The sequence below is a fragment of the Dromaius novaehollandiae genome, chromosome 1, assembly GCF_036370855.1.
Source record: "Dromaius novaehollandiae isolate bDroNov1 chromosome 1, bDroNov1.hap1, whole genome shotgun sequence".
NCBI lineage: Eukaryota > Metazoa > Chordata > Aves > Casuariiformes > Dromaiidae > Dromaius > Dromaius novaehollandiae.
The window spans coordinates 98,085,813-98,101,123 of NC_088098.1; the positions used below are offsets into that span (position 1 = coordinate 98,085,813).

A 15,311-nucleotide genomic window follows, 5' to 3' on the forward strand; every position below is an offset into this window, starting at 1 on the left:
TATTACTAAGATTAAAGCCATTATAAATTCAATCAAACTAGAATTAAACAGCACTGTCAAAGTAGAATCTAATTAGAGTAAATCTCCAAATCAGAATTAGCAAATACTGTTGGATTAGAACAAAACCATTACATTAATACATAGTCAATGCTTATAAATCCTCAGATAGGAAATCTAGAGAGAAAGCTGCCCATTTAATTATGCATTCCCATTAAGACTTTTCTGTCAATCAATGCAGTAAGCTTATCTGAACATCTCACTATTAGCCAAATTACTGAGTTACTTGGAAGTCACATTTACAGACATTGGCACTTCTACTTAATTGGGCTGTTACGGGGCAGACCTTTTCTTGTGATCTCTCCTCCTCTCTACAAAAATAAGCTTTACAGCAGAGCTCTGCTCTGCAAAGGTTAGCATCTATGGCTAAACACTGAGATAAGCTAATTAAAGCTGTATGTTTTTTTTCAAAATTAAGAACATGCACAAGTCCAAAAATGTTTTTATGAGAGAAGATATGAAGATAAATTAAGAGCATAGATGAATTAAATTTTGTAACATTTCCAAGTGTTTTTACACATACATACTAGATCTAATCATATGCTTATGCCATAAATCATTAAAAGAAAAGCAAGATCCCCTCCCACTTAAAACAAAAGAGCAAGGGGCAAAAGATAACAAGATAAAAACTTCTAAATTCTCTTCTCCCAGTCTTCATGCTTGCATAATTTCAGTTAAAGAAGCCAGCAGAAGATAGAGTTTATATTAGCCATATCTTTGTACAGGAAGTTTGTTAAATTTACAAAACAAGCAATAAATATATAATAAAAATGAATATTATATAAAAATAAAAATGTGTAATAAAATGAAGGAGGGACTAGTTGGCTGCTTGTGCCCAGTTTGAAGGTGTTGGTGTTCCTGCATCTAGATGTAGGAGTTGCTCTTGTTCAGTGCTTAACCCTTCTGAAAGAACAGTTGTTCACACTCCAGCTTGAGTTTTATGCATGTAATTTTTGCTTGTCCTACTTCCCACAAAGTTGCTGAACAAATGGGTCTTAGACATATCTTGAAAATCAGAAGGATTGAAAGAATTTGTGGGGAAGAGAAGGCTAAAGGTAGACTCGGTAACAGCTGTCAAATATATAAAAGACTGTTGCAAACAGGCACAAGGTATAACCTGACGGGTAGGAAAGGAAATAAGGAGTTGAAAATGCAGCAGGGGAGATTAGCTTTAGGTATTAGGAAAAATGCTATAATAGTTCAGGATGGCAATACACTGGGAAAAAATGACCTGGGGACCTGGTGAAGATGCTATTAGTGCTTCCAATTTCATAACAGCTTAGACAAGCAATGGCTTGGGCATATCATAGAGGGAGATGGACTAATAACTACTTGACACCTGTATTTTGTGTAATTCTGAGTGAAGTCCAGCCAGGTGGAAATCCCTTTGTGACACCTGTAGTTTCTTTCTAACCCTATCTTGCTGTAGTCACAGGACCTCATAATACTTTATCACAGAAGGAAAAAAAATGTCCTAGATTCTGAATTTGTGGATAAATGATATCCCGTGGTATCAGCAGTGTGGTTCATTGAATCAATGAGAATTACAAACGGTTGATAACCATACACTGATTTCAGACTTTGCAGACCTAAATCCATTTTGTGATTTCTGTCTGACCAATTTCCTCATGAACACAAGTTAAGTCACTGTCTAGTCAGGTGAAAATTTGTGATTGTGTTCCAGTTCAGAGTGGAAGGCTGCTTGGAAACGCCAACACTGGTACTGTTTAAGAAAATTCAAACTGTTCCTTTCTCACTTTCTGACTTTATGTAGGCAGTATTTATGTCACAGTATTTTATTCTATGCTTACTTTCTTTTTTTACCATTCTTGCCTTCAGCTGTGATCTAGCTCTGCTTTATATTTCCTGCCTGTTCGGTCTTTTTTCAAGATTTGTTGTTTTGTAAAAGGCAGCATTTCTGTCTGCTTAGCGGAGACAGCATAGAGAGAAAAGACTGAGAGTTAGTCAGGAATTCCTGAATTCTACTTGTGAGTCTGTCTGTGACCTAAAATAAGCTTATGCGAGGACTGTAGCCATTACTGTTCCTGAACTGCGTTTTGTCCCGCAGCCACTGGTTGGCATCTCCAATTGCAGAGTGTTTTATGCAGATTAGTTGAAACCCTGGTCCCACTGAAATGCTGCTGCCTCTCTCTCAATTTCCTTTGCAACTATGAGAAACTTGAACCTCCTCGGAAGTCTTCAGGAGCTGATGGTACTATTCCCCTGCAAACCCCTACAGCATTCGGTTCATATCTTGCCGTGGGTTATGCTCTGAATAGCTGTGAGGGAAGGCTTTTAGTATATTACATGAATGAACACAAAATGGTAAATGAGCAAAGCTAGCAGCTGAATTATTCTACATTTTTAAAACTCCATTTTTGTCCTTTTTCAGCCATACTCTCAGAAGACAAAAATTCCAGTGAGCCTGCCTGGAAGAATAAAATTTCTATAGCTGCCCTAAACACTCCAGAGCCAGCAATGATGCATGAACCCTTAGTTGGTAGCCAAAAGAGGAAAGCAAGGAAAACTAAGATCACCCATCTTGTCCGAACAGCCGATGGTCGAGTGTCACCAGCAGGAGGAACATTGGGTAAGGAAATGAGAGTTTAAATTTTGTTAAAACTGAGTTGTTCAGTGTGGTATCGGAGCATGAGCAAGCTATCAGGGAAGTACTTCTAAGTCAGCTTGGTTTCAGACCTGCATTAGAAAGGTCATTCTGTAAAATGCAGATAGGAATCAACTGGGAAATCAGTGAATCCAGAATGGTCAACTTCTTCGTTTTAATAGCCAAATCTAAGTTCTCTGGATTTCTCTTTTAGAACTGAGAGCTGGGTGCTGAGGGAAGTGGAAAGAACACTTTTTCATGGTGAGGGCGGTTGAACACTGGAACAGGTTGCCCAAAGAGGTGGTTGAGTCTCCATCGGTGGGGATACTCAAAACCAACTGGACACAGTCCTGGGCATCCTGCTCTAGCTGGCCTTGCTTGGGCAGGGAGTTGGACCAGACGATCTCCAGGGGTCCTTTCCAACCCCAACCGCTCTGTGATTCTGTGAAAGCAGTTACCGCTTCATAATTTATTTTTGCTTCCAATCCAGCAAAAAAATTACACTGTGCCTAGTTGTAGGACATAAAAATATGCTCCAATAATGTGACAGTCAATTGTCATACTGTGCAGGAGTCCTTAGCAGTTAAGATAATCTTTCAGGTCTTCAGTATCTAAAATGCACACACAAACACACACTCTTTTGCCTGACCTAAAAGACTAAACTCAGTTGAATCCAAATTCAGTAAACTGATTCATAAACCTCTGCTTCTGCTGATAGCTTGGGTCACAAGAGGTTGCAGCATGAGTTGCATTACATGAACAATATCAAAGTCCTAAAGATAAAGTCCCTGTTAACACCAGAGTGATCAGTACATGGATGCGCTTCTGAGAACGTAAGGGCTGGCCTTGATCGTCCCATTTACCTGCAAGCTTTACTTTCTTCTGTTGCAGAGGAAAAGCCAAAAGAGCTGCCACAAAGTACTCTTCAAAAAACGTCAAGTGCAGAAACAGATTGCAACAGTGAGTGCACCAGAAGTGCAGAGTCAGAAGAAACTCATAGTATTACACCAGATATGCCAGCAGTGTCTGCATTTTTTAGCTTAGCTGCTCTGGCAGAAGTAGCAGCAATGGAAAACGTACACAGGTATGCTTTTTTCCCTTGCTGTCTAAACAGATTCTGCATGACCACCAGCTTGTTAAAAGCATGTGAATTGCAAAATGTTTAACTTGGCCTGTGTTTTCTCTTCCACAGCTTTGTTTGAATGTTTATTTTATACCACTAGCTTAGTAGTGTTAAGTCCTTGCAGCCTTAAATGATTCTCCCTGGGAAACGTGCCTACCAAGTTTTATTTATAAACAAATTTATATGCTTCTTGAGATCCTAAGGATTGAGGGTTTCTAATTATCAGATACGATTTGTCAGATAATAGCAGGTTTAAATAGCTACTGCATGCTGATTTGTATGTCTCAGTGGCCTGAGACTGTGGAGGGACTTTCATATAACTTCAGCAGAAGTTTTTGCCAAGCATGACTGAATGAAGCAAACTTGTTTTTTGCTCTTGTGCTTTGCTGTGTAGGAGGCAAAGCATCTACAAAATGTCGCTGGGCGCAGCAATTCTAGGTGATGGAAAGTCCTGTTAGTTTGAGCTACTCTTCATTACAGAATAGGCTGCCCATGCAGATAACGTGGAGGATGTGCAAGTTGCTTAGGTGTGTTGGATCAGTTCAGCATGATCGGATCCCACATCCTAGACCTCTGATGGGAGGAGGCGGCCAGTGATGCCAAGTCTGCCTCGGTTCCTGCTTGTCCAGCATTGTTCTTTGATGCTGCAGCTTATCGAAGGTGAATCCCCATCCTTGCCTGCCGTGGAAAGTCAGTGAGGAAATGCTGGGCCTGTCGGAGAACATCACGGCCTCTGCAAATGGCAGTTGGCAGATTGCTGGCTACCTAAGAAACCCCACAAGGCAGCAGCTGAGGAAACCATTCACAACCTCATCTAACTGCTGATCTCATGACCCCCATTGGCCAAGCCAGTACTGACGGTTCTGTGTGTTCAGGCTGTGCATAAAGAATTGCAGGGCTTTTTATAGGCTCAGGATTAAAAAAAAGAAAAAAAATTCAGATGAACCTAGCCTGGCAGGTGTTCTCTGCAAAAGCTTTTGTCTTGCTTAAGCAACAGTGTTTTGGGTGAGAAACATTTTTACACTAAAGTCAGCATGGCCTTTCCTCCCAATTTTGCAAAGCATGAGTCTGTTACCAAGACAGTAAAAGTCTGAACTCATTTCTGTCATCTTCTGTGGTCCGAAACAGCAAAGTGAGACCTGGGGAAGTGCTGTGCTAAGGTCTGTTCTCCCTCACAACACTGTGGTTTCATTGATTTCTACTGACGCTATGACTAGAATTGCATTGGAGAGACAGGATTTGCTCAGTCATGGTTTTTTCCTGCTTGTTTTTCTGAGAGTTCTTTATCCTTCTTTTCTCCCGGGTAAAGTGAGTGTCGTGAGCTAATGTTTTACATAGCCTTTTGTTCGTTTTCTTCTTACTTGCTCCCAAGTTTTACCATCTCATCATACAATTACAGCAATGAAGCACCTTCCATGAGGCCTGAGAACATCAGTCAGGCAAATATCTAACTACTGTTACAAACAAATTCTAGCTTCTAATCACATGGAGAAATGAAGTCAGGGGGTCAGGGGACTCTTTCCTAATAGAAACTTAGCCAGATGTCTCTTGGAGACTTGGCAAATGGAAGTCAAAACACAGACCTCAGTTTGATGGGCTAGATGCTTCTCTAATTTCTGCTCTATGTTGACTGTTTATTATCGTTTTCAGCTTAGTTCTTTATCCTGACAATAGCTGGAAATGAGCAGAAGGATAGCATTAGAGGTTTGTGTAATGCTTAATGTGTTTTTTCAGTGTTTGAATTTGATTATTAAATAACTTTGCAGATCCTTGAGGCACAGAAGACGAACTCCTTCTACTGTAATTAGAGCTTGGCTGGAAGTGACAGCATGGTTTTCCTTTGACTGTTTCTGTCTAGCTTTGGTTACCTAGCATACGCCCTGGTTAAGCACTATGAGCCTGAGCTGCATTTTGTATTGAGGCCACTTCATTGCACTCTAGTTGTGCAAAACATATTTGTACCTGACATTTGTGCTGAGGTCTTAGCCCAACCAGAGTGAGGCAAAGTGCCTTTGTGTAAAGCAGTAGGCCTCAGTTTTTCATTGCTGTATATGACACACCATGTAACAAAAATAGAACCAGACTTGTGAGATTAGTTAACAGTGCGTGATGGGCTTTGTGCATGTATTTTAAAAGGCAAGCTGTGAGGGAGCTCTCCCAAGTTCATCTGTGTCGATGATTGATGCTGATTTCCAGCACATAGTTCTGGTGCAGTTTATTTTTATGATGGCCTGTGCAGGCAGTCATGTGTAAATTAACACTGCTATAGTAATGAAAGAGAAGTTGTGCTGGGTAGATGAAGTGTTAAGTCATGAAACTTGGAGTAATCCCAATGTGTAACTCTGCTGACAGGTGTATTTCCATATTGCTTAAAGGTTGGCTATTGACTTGCATTAATGCGGCATATCCCCCTTTGTGTGCTTACCTTCTTTTGCCACACATGAGCTCTACTCTCTGCTCCTGAGGGCTGAAGCCCTTACAGAATGAGTAACACCACTTGTGCGCTCTTAATTTTACTCTTTGGCCGTGCATTTTGGTTTATGCACTCAAACACCATCAATGCTTCATTTTGCTGGACTTTGGATTGTATTGCAGGTTGTCCTCTGGAAATGTTCTTACTGTTGCAGGAATAACTCTAAAAACAGTATGCAAGTGGCATGTGGGCAGCTGTAGCAGCAGGAAATCATGGTGCTGTATTGTAGGATGTTAAACCACATCACCTGCTGCTTTCCATCCTTTCTAGTCTTTGACAAAAGCACCTCCCATACTCCGGATAATGATGGGTGGCTTTTCTTTTTTCTTTTGCAGAAGTCAGAGGGCCACACCTCTCCCACATGACGGACAGCCAAACGAAATGTCTCAGGCTCCAGTGCTTATTTCCTGCGCTGACCAGTGAAGCTCCACTTTATTGTAAAACATTGTGCTTTACCTAATATCCTAGCCTTGTCTTTACCAAGGGAAGCTAGTCAGTCCATATGTTGGAAACTATAGACTGCAAGCAAGTGCTTATTGCTCTGAGTGGCCCAGAATTCACTGGAAGCCAGACATTAGCAACTTGGGCCAGGTCCTCAAATCGGAACCCAGTATGTAGGAGGGTGATATTATTTGTCTATTAATGAACAGAAATGGAATGATCCCAGAGCTTGCTTTCTATTGAAGGCTTTTAAACAGTAAATGGGTGGTTGATGTGAAAAAGGCTGCCTTTACTGTAGCTCACACAGCGTCTCTTTTACCAACCAGAGAGTATGGCAACTAGTTTCGTATAATACCTAGTTATTCTAAATGAAAATGAAAAAAAAAAAACAACAACAACAAAAACACTGACGCACTGCACTAGTTATTATTAGATATTCTTAGTCATTTTTGTACATGAAGATTTAAGTTCTAAGATGGTTTATATTAATAGGTTATGCCTACGTTTATATTGTAGAATGAATTTAAAACCTGTTCCAGAGAACTCAAGGCAGCCTGGACAGATGTACCATTGTTAGCGGTGTTTGGGCAGCCATGTGGTCCAGATGTTCTGCACTTTTATATTTGCCACCGAAGTGGTAGAGTTTACTGGCAAAAATTCTGACAGGCTATGTTTGGGTTTTGTTTGTTTTTTAATTTAGCTTTGAGTAACCAGGATGATGTGCATTAGCAGAAGGAGTGGTGTATGGAAAAGAAAAATACTGCAGATGATTGACTTGTCTTTCATGCTTTGGAGGGTTCCTTTATTTTTGCATAGATATCTGAGCGACTTGGTGAAGTGTTCCTGTAAACAAAAAGTACTGCAAATATGTTGTTCAGAAGTGACCTTAGTATTATTTCACCATTCTGAAAAACCTAAAAACGTGACTTTTTCAATATACATGTACACTGATACACATACCTTTTACATTTTACAGACACTGGCATTGTTGTAGTTACTATGCACAGTCTAAATTGGCTTCATAGATTGTACAAAGGGCCAATTACAGTTTGTGTTGGTAAAGTGGCAAGTTGTATGCAGATAAACTACGACTGAAGAATAACGTGTGACTGAACTCAGACTACCAAACAGAGATTCATCTGCCAGTTTCTGTCTCTGCTTCTGTTGAATTTTTGTGTTTTGCTCTCATAAATACATCCCAAAAGCCAGGCCACGTGTATCACTTGGCCTGTTACCTTCACTATCTTGACTTACACTATTGTATAACCAAGCATTGATTCCTACCAACAGATGCAAAATGATCACTAGTAATTAATCTAAAGCTACAAATTCAACAGGGTACTTCTTCTATAGCACAAGATGTTTCCCTACTTTTTGCATTGTAGCACAACAATTTACCAAATTGGACTCCAGCAATAATTTTCTATTAGTCTTCGTCATACTGGCTGAACTTTTGATAGTATTAGGTTGAGTTTGAAGTTCTTTGAATTAAGTCTTTAAATGATGAGAGTTTACATCGTTCTATCAGGCATTCTTATTTATACTTGACTGAATTGATAATGTGTTTTGGGGTTATTTTGTAACTAATTTGATGTAATAGCCATATGGACAGTAACTCTATTAATGCTTGCTAGGTTTAGCCTTTCATTGTTGTAGTTGAGTGAAAGTCTTTGGTTCCTCGTTGGGAAAACGATACGCAACATACCACACGAGTTGTAACAACGGCTGAAGGTTTCACAAAAGGCAGGTAGCTTGGGAAGTATCATTAAAACAGCACCATCAAAGATGCATATGTTGGAAGAAGTGAACAACAACAACAACAAAAGAACAACAAAATTTAAGAGCCAATGAGTCAGTGAAAAGGCTTTTTAAAAATTCAGGTAAATACATGAGAGCCCCCTAGGATGCCATTGCAGCCTATGGCAGTATTTTTAATAAGATGTTATTAATGTTTTATAAGTTATTTTAACAAGACAGAAAAACTTAGGACTTAAAACCGTAGGGTCACAGCAAGGTGGCTGTTGGAGTTTTGGACCACTTTATAATTAGCTGAAATCCAAATATGTTACAGTGCAGGCCGTTCACGTTGACAATGGTACTAACTTATTTCTCTAGAAACCCTTAGAGTAGATATATTTTTGTCAAAGCACCCCATCCTTCCTCAATTTAAATTTCAATATTGTTCCTGAAGATATTTCTGTATATTAATGGTACCTTTTTTAAAAGAAACAGAAAATTACTTTTTTCTATATGAATTAATATCTTACTTGATCTGCTTTTCCTTGACTTTCCCTTAGAGAGGGGGTAGGGTTGGGTCAGTTTACTGGATATGACTGTTTTCAGATACTTATAAACCTTTTTGTAGATATGCTTAATTTTTAAGCGATTAGGCACTGAGAGTAGCAGAAATCCTGCAAAGCTTTATAGTTCACTAGGCATTTGCCTTTGTTGGTTCTCTGAGTGATGTCTTGATTTCAGTAGCTAGAATTTTCCCTGAATCTGCTAGAAGGGGTATCAGTATTTTCAGGTAACAAAGTCTGTTAGCACAACAAAAATTTCAGACCAATATTTTACTGTATTGGGGGTTGGGTTTTTTTCCGTGTTTGTTTTGTTTTAATTTTTATTAATTTCAGCTGCTTTCATTTTGGAAAATCATATTGCTATCGTGTGTACTTCAGTATACCAGCAAACACTGTTACCCGTTAACACATGTCCACAAATGCCTCTAGAGAAGAAATTGTTGCACCTTATGTATATCTCAAGCAAACCAAAATATGATGCTTTTCTGCTTTGTTTATTCTGAATATGTTGTATCATACTTTACTCAACCCATTTTAACTTAGCTAAAGCTATCAATATTTATGCATTTCACATTATTTTCTGGATCTGAACCTGTGTATAAATCTTTCTTAAAAAAAAAAAAAGGAAAAAAAAAGCAATTATCGTAGTCCTCCTCTATGACTTATCCATGGGAGCGGGGAATCTTGTCTCAAGTGTAAAATGCAGTACTATCCCAGTGTTCCTTGGCTTTTATTTATTTAGTGATCTTTGATATTTCGTATATAGTTTTGAGGTATACAAAGTATATTATCGTAGCTGAAGCTACAGACCTAAGCAGCTGGGAGAAAATTACTGTAATGTCTTCTTAATTGTTCTAGTACTGTATACATATATGGGAAATATGTTCTGCAAAACATTTGAGATGCAGATTCTTATCCCCACGTTAGGTTATTTTTCAGATATTAGACCAAATCGATCCAAAACATCTATGGAGATTACTTACTGCTCTGATTATGGCAGTAATACCCCTTGAATGTGCTGTGATTTCAGAAATAGAGTATATTTATTTAAGATGACTGAATGCTCTTTTATACTAATACAATGTCCCAAAGTCATGAGCAAAAGACTTCTTGTTAGTTTTGGTTTATATTTTATAGCATTGGTGCATGACTTTTGAAATTAAAATGATAAGCATTGTTGTTGGAAAGGGGCACAGGAACAAGGGATTGATAGAAGCATGTGAACTGGTGTTTAACTTCCATCTTTGGTCTTTTTTATTTGGGTGGATGCTACCTTTGTAGCAAAAGGCTGAAGAGCACTCTGCAGTCTATTTTGTATCAAGTAGAAACCCAGGAGAGTTGTAACTCACATCAGAACGAGGGATTACCGGATAGTTTGGATGCCATCTTTTGGAGCGGGATATTAAATTGAAGCAGTTTTAATTTCTACTGCATGTTTAGCTACTGTACAGATACTGGAACAGACTGAAGGCAACAGTTGTAGACATGGGACAGCTAACAGAGGTTAAAAGAAAGGAAAGTTGGCCTTGTTCTCAATATGGTGAAGTTGCAGCAACAAAGGGGAGTTAGGAAAAAAGATTTATATACATATATATATATATATATGTGCGCATGCGTGTATGTACATTCTGCAAAAGAAAAATGTAGGCAAGATAAAAACATGATGGGTCTACATGAGATTATAATGTATGTTGATCCTTTGAGTGCACTCCCTTTTTTGAATGCTGAGTCTAATATGGCTACCTCTCCTAAAAGACTACTTTAGTTAACTTCCATTTGCTTTCAGGCTTCATCGTGTAATCTCTTCAGCCATTGACACCATTTGTATATCACTGTATACTTTCCAAGAGCAACATTTAGCAGGCAGGATAAGGCTGAATATACAGTGGTAGCCAAATTATGTTGCTGGAGCATTTTTGTTTAACCTCTGCCATAGTCATATGGGTTGCAGGACATGGACCCACTAGCTCTAGTTGGTTCAGTGAGATTGTTTTTTGTAACAGCAGAAAACGCGGTGCTCATCAGGTGGTGGACTTCAGATATTCCCCGTGGTAATGCAGCAATCCAGATGCTGCTCTTGAAACTTATCCTGCAGTTGACGTTTGCAGTCCTGATTTCAGAAGGAAACATAATTGTGCAACTCGTGTGTTGTATACCATGCGGTCTCCATTAGATTCTGTTTGTTTGCCGTGCTCGTTTGCCAGACTGTAGAGCTCCTAGGTATCTTTGCCATGTTTTGTACTATTTATGGCATTCTCTCTACCTTGTACATATTGTGGGACTGTCACCTAAAGCTGCCAGAATGTTGAGTCATTTTCAGGACACCGAGAGCCACGAACGAATGCATTTAGGCTATGAAAGAGTTATTTGCCTCCTCCCCTGAATCTCCCAATAAAAAGGCACAGTGAGGGTTATACTCTCACCTAAGTACTATTATAGTCATTTCTATATTCAGTATCTCCTATTGAATTGAGAATTTTGAAGAAGCTTGTAAGATGGTATGTTTCATGTTCCCCAGCTCATTCTTTTAAGGCAGAAATCTAGGAAGAACTGACCTCAGGTTTCAACTCAGCAACACACCTGAGTTTATGCTTAAGATGCTCCTTATTTAAGGGTAGTATTGCTGTTTGCATTAGGACAGTGCAGGAGCCCTGATAATGGACCACCATGCTGTTAGAGTTAAGGTTGGGTTTGCGTGACGTTTCTGACGGAGGTGTATCATTTTGACCTAGGGCCTTCATTCACATAGCATTTTAAAAACAAATGCAAATAGCTTAGCATTCATTGAGTTCTTCCAAAGAATTACCTTCTACTTTCTGGGTCTTGACGGTTACCAAATACCAGCAGACCCGCACTGTACTCTACTGGAAATGATGCATTTGCAGTCGCAGTGCACAGGCAAACTAACCAGGCTTCCGAATGCAATGGTCTAATCTACTCTTCTAACACATACAACCAAAGCACTATTCCCCTCCCCCCCCCCCCCCCCCCCGACGCTGCTATACTTTAGTCAGTGCTTGGGGCTTTGAAGGTGACAAAAGCAAGAGAGATATGTATGTGTCTGTGTGTGTATGTGTGTATACATATGTATATGCATACATACATATATGTACACATATGCATACTCACACACCTCAGAGTGCTGTGACTTGCAACGTGTTCTCTGTACATAAGTGTTCCCGTGTTCAGTCATAAAACAACATGTGGTTTCTCAGACCATAGTTTTCAAACTTTCTTGGTAGATTTCATTTTCTTCCCTTCACATTACACCGTAACATGTGATTTTCAAAAATGTCTAAAAGAAATATAAATCCTGCTGATTTAGATGCTATGAAAACCTTTCTCAGCAGTGCTCTCTTTGAATAACCGGTCTCTGTTGACAGTTTTAACATAAATGATTTGCTATGATCTCTTTTCCTAGGGCCCAATCCTTCAACTTTTATTCTTGCACATAATTCCACTGAATTTTGACCCAGTATTTGGCTTTATTCTTTTTAAAGCTTGGTGTAAACATGCCTTACAACAGTTTATCTCCATCAATTGTATAACAGAGCTACTGCCTTCTTAGGTGTGTGTAGTTAAGGTCAATAAGCACATTTATAAAATGTCATTTTTTTCTTCAAAATCCTCTAATTTGATATTTTTAAGTGCACATGTTAAGTCATGTGTATAACATGCTAAAGTACATGAAACTGTGATCATGAAACTGAATAAAATATTTAATAAAATATTTGAAATATTTGAAAAAGACCTTCAAACAGATTTCTTTTATGTTCGATCTATTTTGGTTATCTAGTGTGTGCTTGTAAATAGTTTCCCATTTAAAACTAACGATTGCAAATAAATACTGTTAAAATGGAGCTTTTTGATAGTTCATCTGCTTTACCATCAAATGATTGTTTACTTGAACATACTGCTGAGTTAATAGTATTTGCAGAATTTGTTTTTAGTTAGAGTATGAAATTGTTCGCTTTTTTTTTTAACATAAAAAAAATCTTGTTTCTACCTGAAAATGGAAGATGCCAAAAACAGAGATGGATCCTCAAAACTGTGAGCTGTACTTTCCTGTCAAATCGTCCACTCAAGCACTAGATGATGACTATAAAAATACTACATATTTTGCAGCAAACATATGCCCATTTGTTCTTGCTTAGACGTGTCTATAATGAGAGCTTCCATTTTATTCTTAAAAAGTCCCGAGCCTGGTTCAGTGCTGTTGAAAGTGTCGGAAAGATCCTCAGATACATGCAAGTGCCACAGAATTCAATGAGTTTGTACCAGCATGAAGCTAGAGATTGTTGGACAGAGACAGCCAGGAGTCATGTAGTGAGGCTTTGGGAGAAAAACTTGCCTTTTCTCCTGAGCTCCCCTAGAAAGGCACGAGGAGGTTTCCACTTCACATTCCTGAATTTTATCTTCTTCACGCAATTGGAAAACTCATTTACAGCCCACATGAGTATAACTGAAATCATCTTGCATAATGAAGCTCTGGCTACATTTTCAGTCTTTGGACACTAAAAGGATTTATTTAGAAATGGATTCTCTTTTAGAAATAAGCAGCAAGCACCATCAGTATTTACACCTAAAGGTCCCCACTATTTTGGAACCTCATTTAAACCAGGACCTTGTTCAGCCCCTGTATTTTACCCTCTTACTGAGGCTTGAAAATTACACTCTTGGGATCTTGTCTTCTACTGTCCTTGGATGCACAAAGCATCCCTTGATTGCCTTGCATTTTTCTGATCATAGAAGACTTGAGCACAGACTTCATGAAACCAGTAGAAACCTATTGTACACATGGGAGCAGAACTGCTGTCTCTGGATCAAAAGTAGCAGGAGGGAAGTAAGCCTTTAGTGTTTTGTTTTGTTTTTTTATAAACAGTGTGCCCTTTACTCAGGGAAGAAGAAACGTACACAATCTTGCACTGCCTTGGCTAGGTGTGCAGTAGTTTCTCTGCAAAGAATACCAGGAATGGAACAGCTTCAGCATTAAAGGCCCTGTAAAGTCATACTTGGGCAAGGGAGAAAAAAACTGATTTAGTGAGTAAAAAAAGCTAGACAGAAACCTTCTTACGAAATATATTTTCTCTCGGTATAATATGCCCAGTCAGGGGCATTTAAAGCACTATTCCATATCTGTGATTACCAAATTACCTTAAAACATAGTCATCTTCATTTCTCAAACTCCATCTTTTTTTGTCTGCTCTCATTTTGTTCTTCCAGCAAAACTGCTGCTTATTCAGCTAACTCCTAGTGCATCCAGATCTTTTTTGTTACCCAGCCCTCACTCACATTGCTTCTTTCAGGACATGGGGCAGGAAGATGTCATCCTCCCAAAGCACCGAACTACTGCCAGGCATTCCGACATTTTTCCATTGATTCCAGTTGTTGAGTTCTTCTGTTATTCATTGCGTTTTTTTTTTTTAACATGCAGCTAATCCCTCTTTCAAACAGCCTTTTTTTTTTTTACAGTGTGAAAACTTTAAGTGAGATGCAAAGTATGTTTGCGCATTCCATAACCAACTTATAGCCCATAGGACTGTCAGTTCCTTAGTAGGACACTAGCACTTTGTAACAAAATATGATACATTTCTATATTTGCTGCAAAATTCTGTTTTGTTTTGTTTTCAAAAATAAAACCTGAAAGATATAACGCCTACCATCTATTCAGTGTGAACTTCTTTTTGTGGACGGTTCTTGGCACAGAAGACTGAGAAATTGAATCCTAATACAGTGGTATTTAAAATATACTCCAGATTTCTGCTCAACTTCCTTTGTCAGTAACTTTCTGGTAGGAGGAGACATGTTAGCTTTTCAGCGGAGGTAAACTAGCACAGCGTGCAGCTGCCTCTGCTCCAGCTGAAAATCCAGCCCATATAAATTGATACTAACAGTTTATTCCAAACTTCAACCTCTTTGTCAGACCTTGAAACAAGAGGAACCAATTGAAACAGACCCGAAAATCATACCTGTTAAGTTGGAATTTCAAGCTTGACACTGAAGTGTAGTTTCCTGAATGCACACACCTAATATTTAAAGCCACTGTACAGCATTTTGCTGGTTCCTTTTGATAACATTCGTGTTTGGGTATGGAGAAAAAACATCCAGTTTCAAGTGCGCTTATTGTGGTTGGTGTTTGACTGGTTTCCCTAGGCCAAGGCACCTTGGGGCTTAAGAAGGAAGAGGTTTCCCAGGCAGTTGTTCCCTTGCAGATTAAAAAAAGTACAGTAAAGTGCTAATTACATTCACTATATTTGTGCTTAAGTCTTCTCACACTGAAGGAAAACCAGAATATCTACATGGGTTACAGGA

At 38.9% G+C, this 15,311-nt stretch overlaps 1 protein-coding gene across 29 annotated transcripts in view; it reads left to right on the top strand.

Annotated features, from left to right (window-relative positions):
- The window catches only part of BBX (BBX high mobility group box domain containing), a 148,637-nt gene extending 133,979 nt beyond the window's left edge, over positions 1–14,658 (top strand). For all 29 annotated transcript variants that reach the window (XM_026112402.2, XM_064521826.1, XM_064521837.1 and 26 more), the window contains 3 exons: positions 2,450–2,647; positions 3,554–3,746; positions 6,594–14,658. In XM_026112402.2, the coding sequence (XP_025968187.1) occupies positions 2,450–2,647; positions 3,554–3,746; positions 6,594–6,681 (479 nt within the window). In that variant the 3' untranslated portion in view covers positions 6,682–14,658. The remainder of the gene's footprint in view (positions 1–2,449; positions 2,648–3,553; positions 3,747–6,593) is intronic.
- Positions 14,659–15,311: the final 653 nt, after the last annotated feature.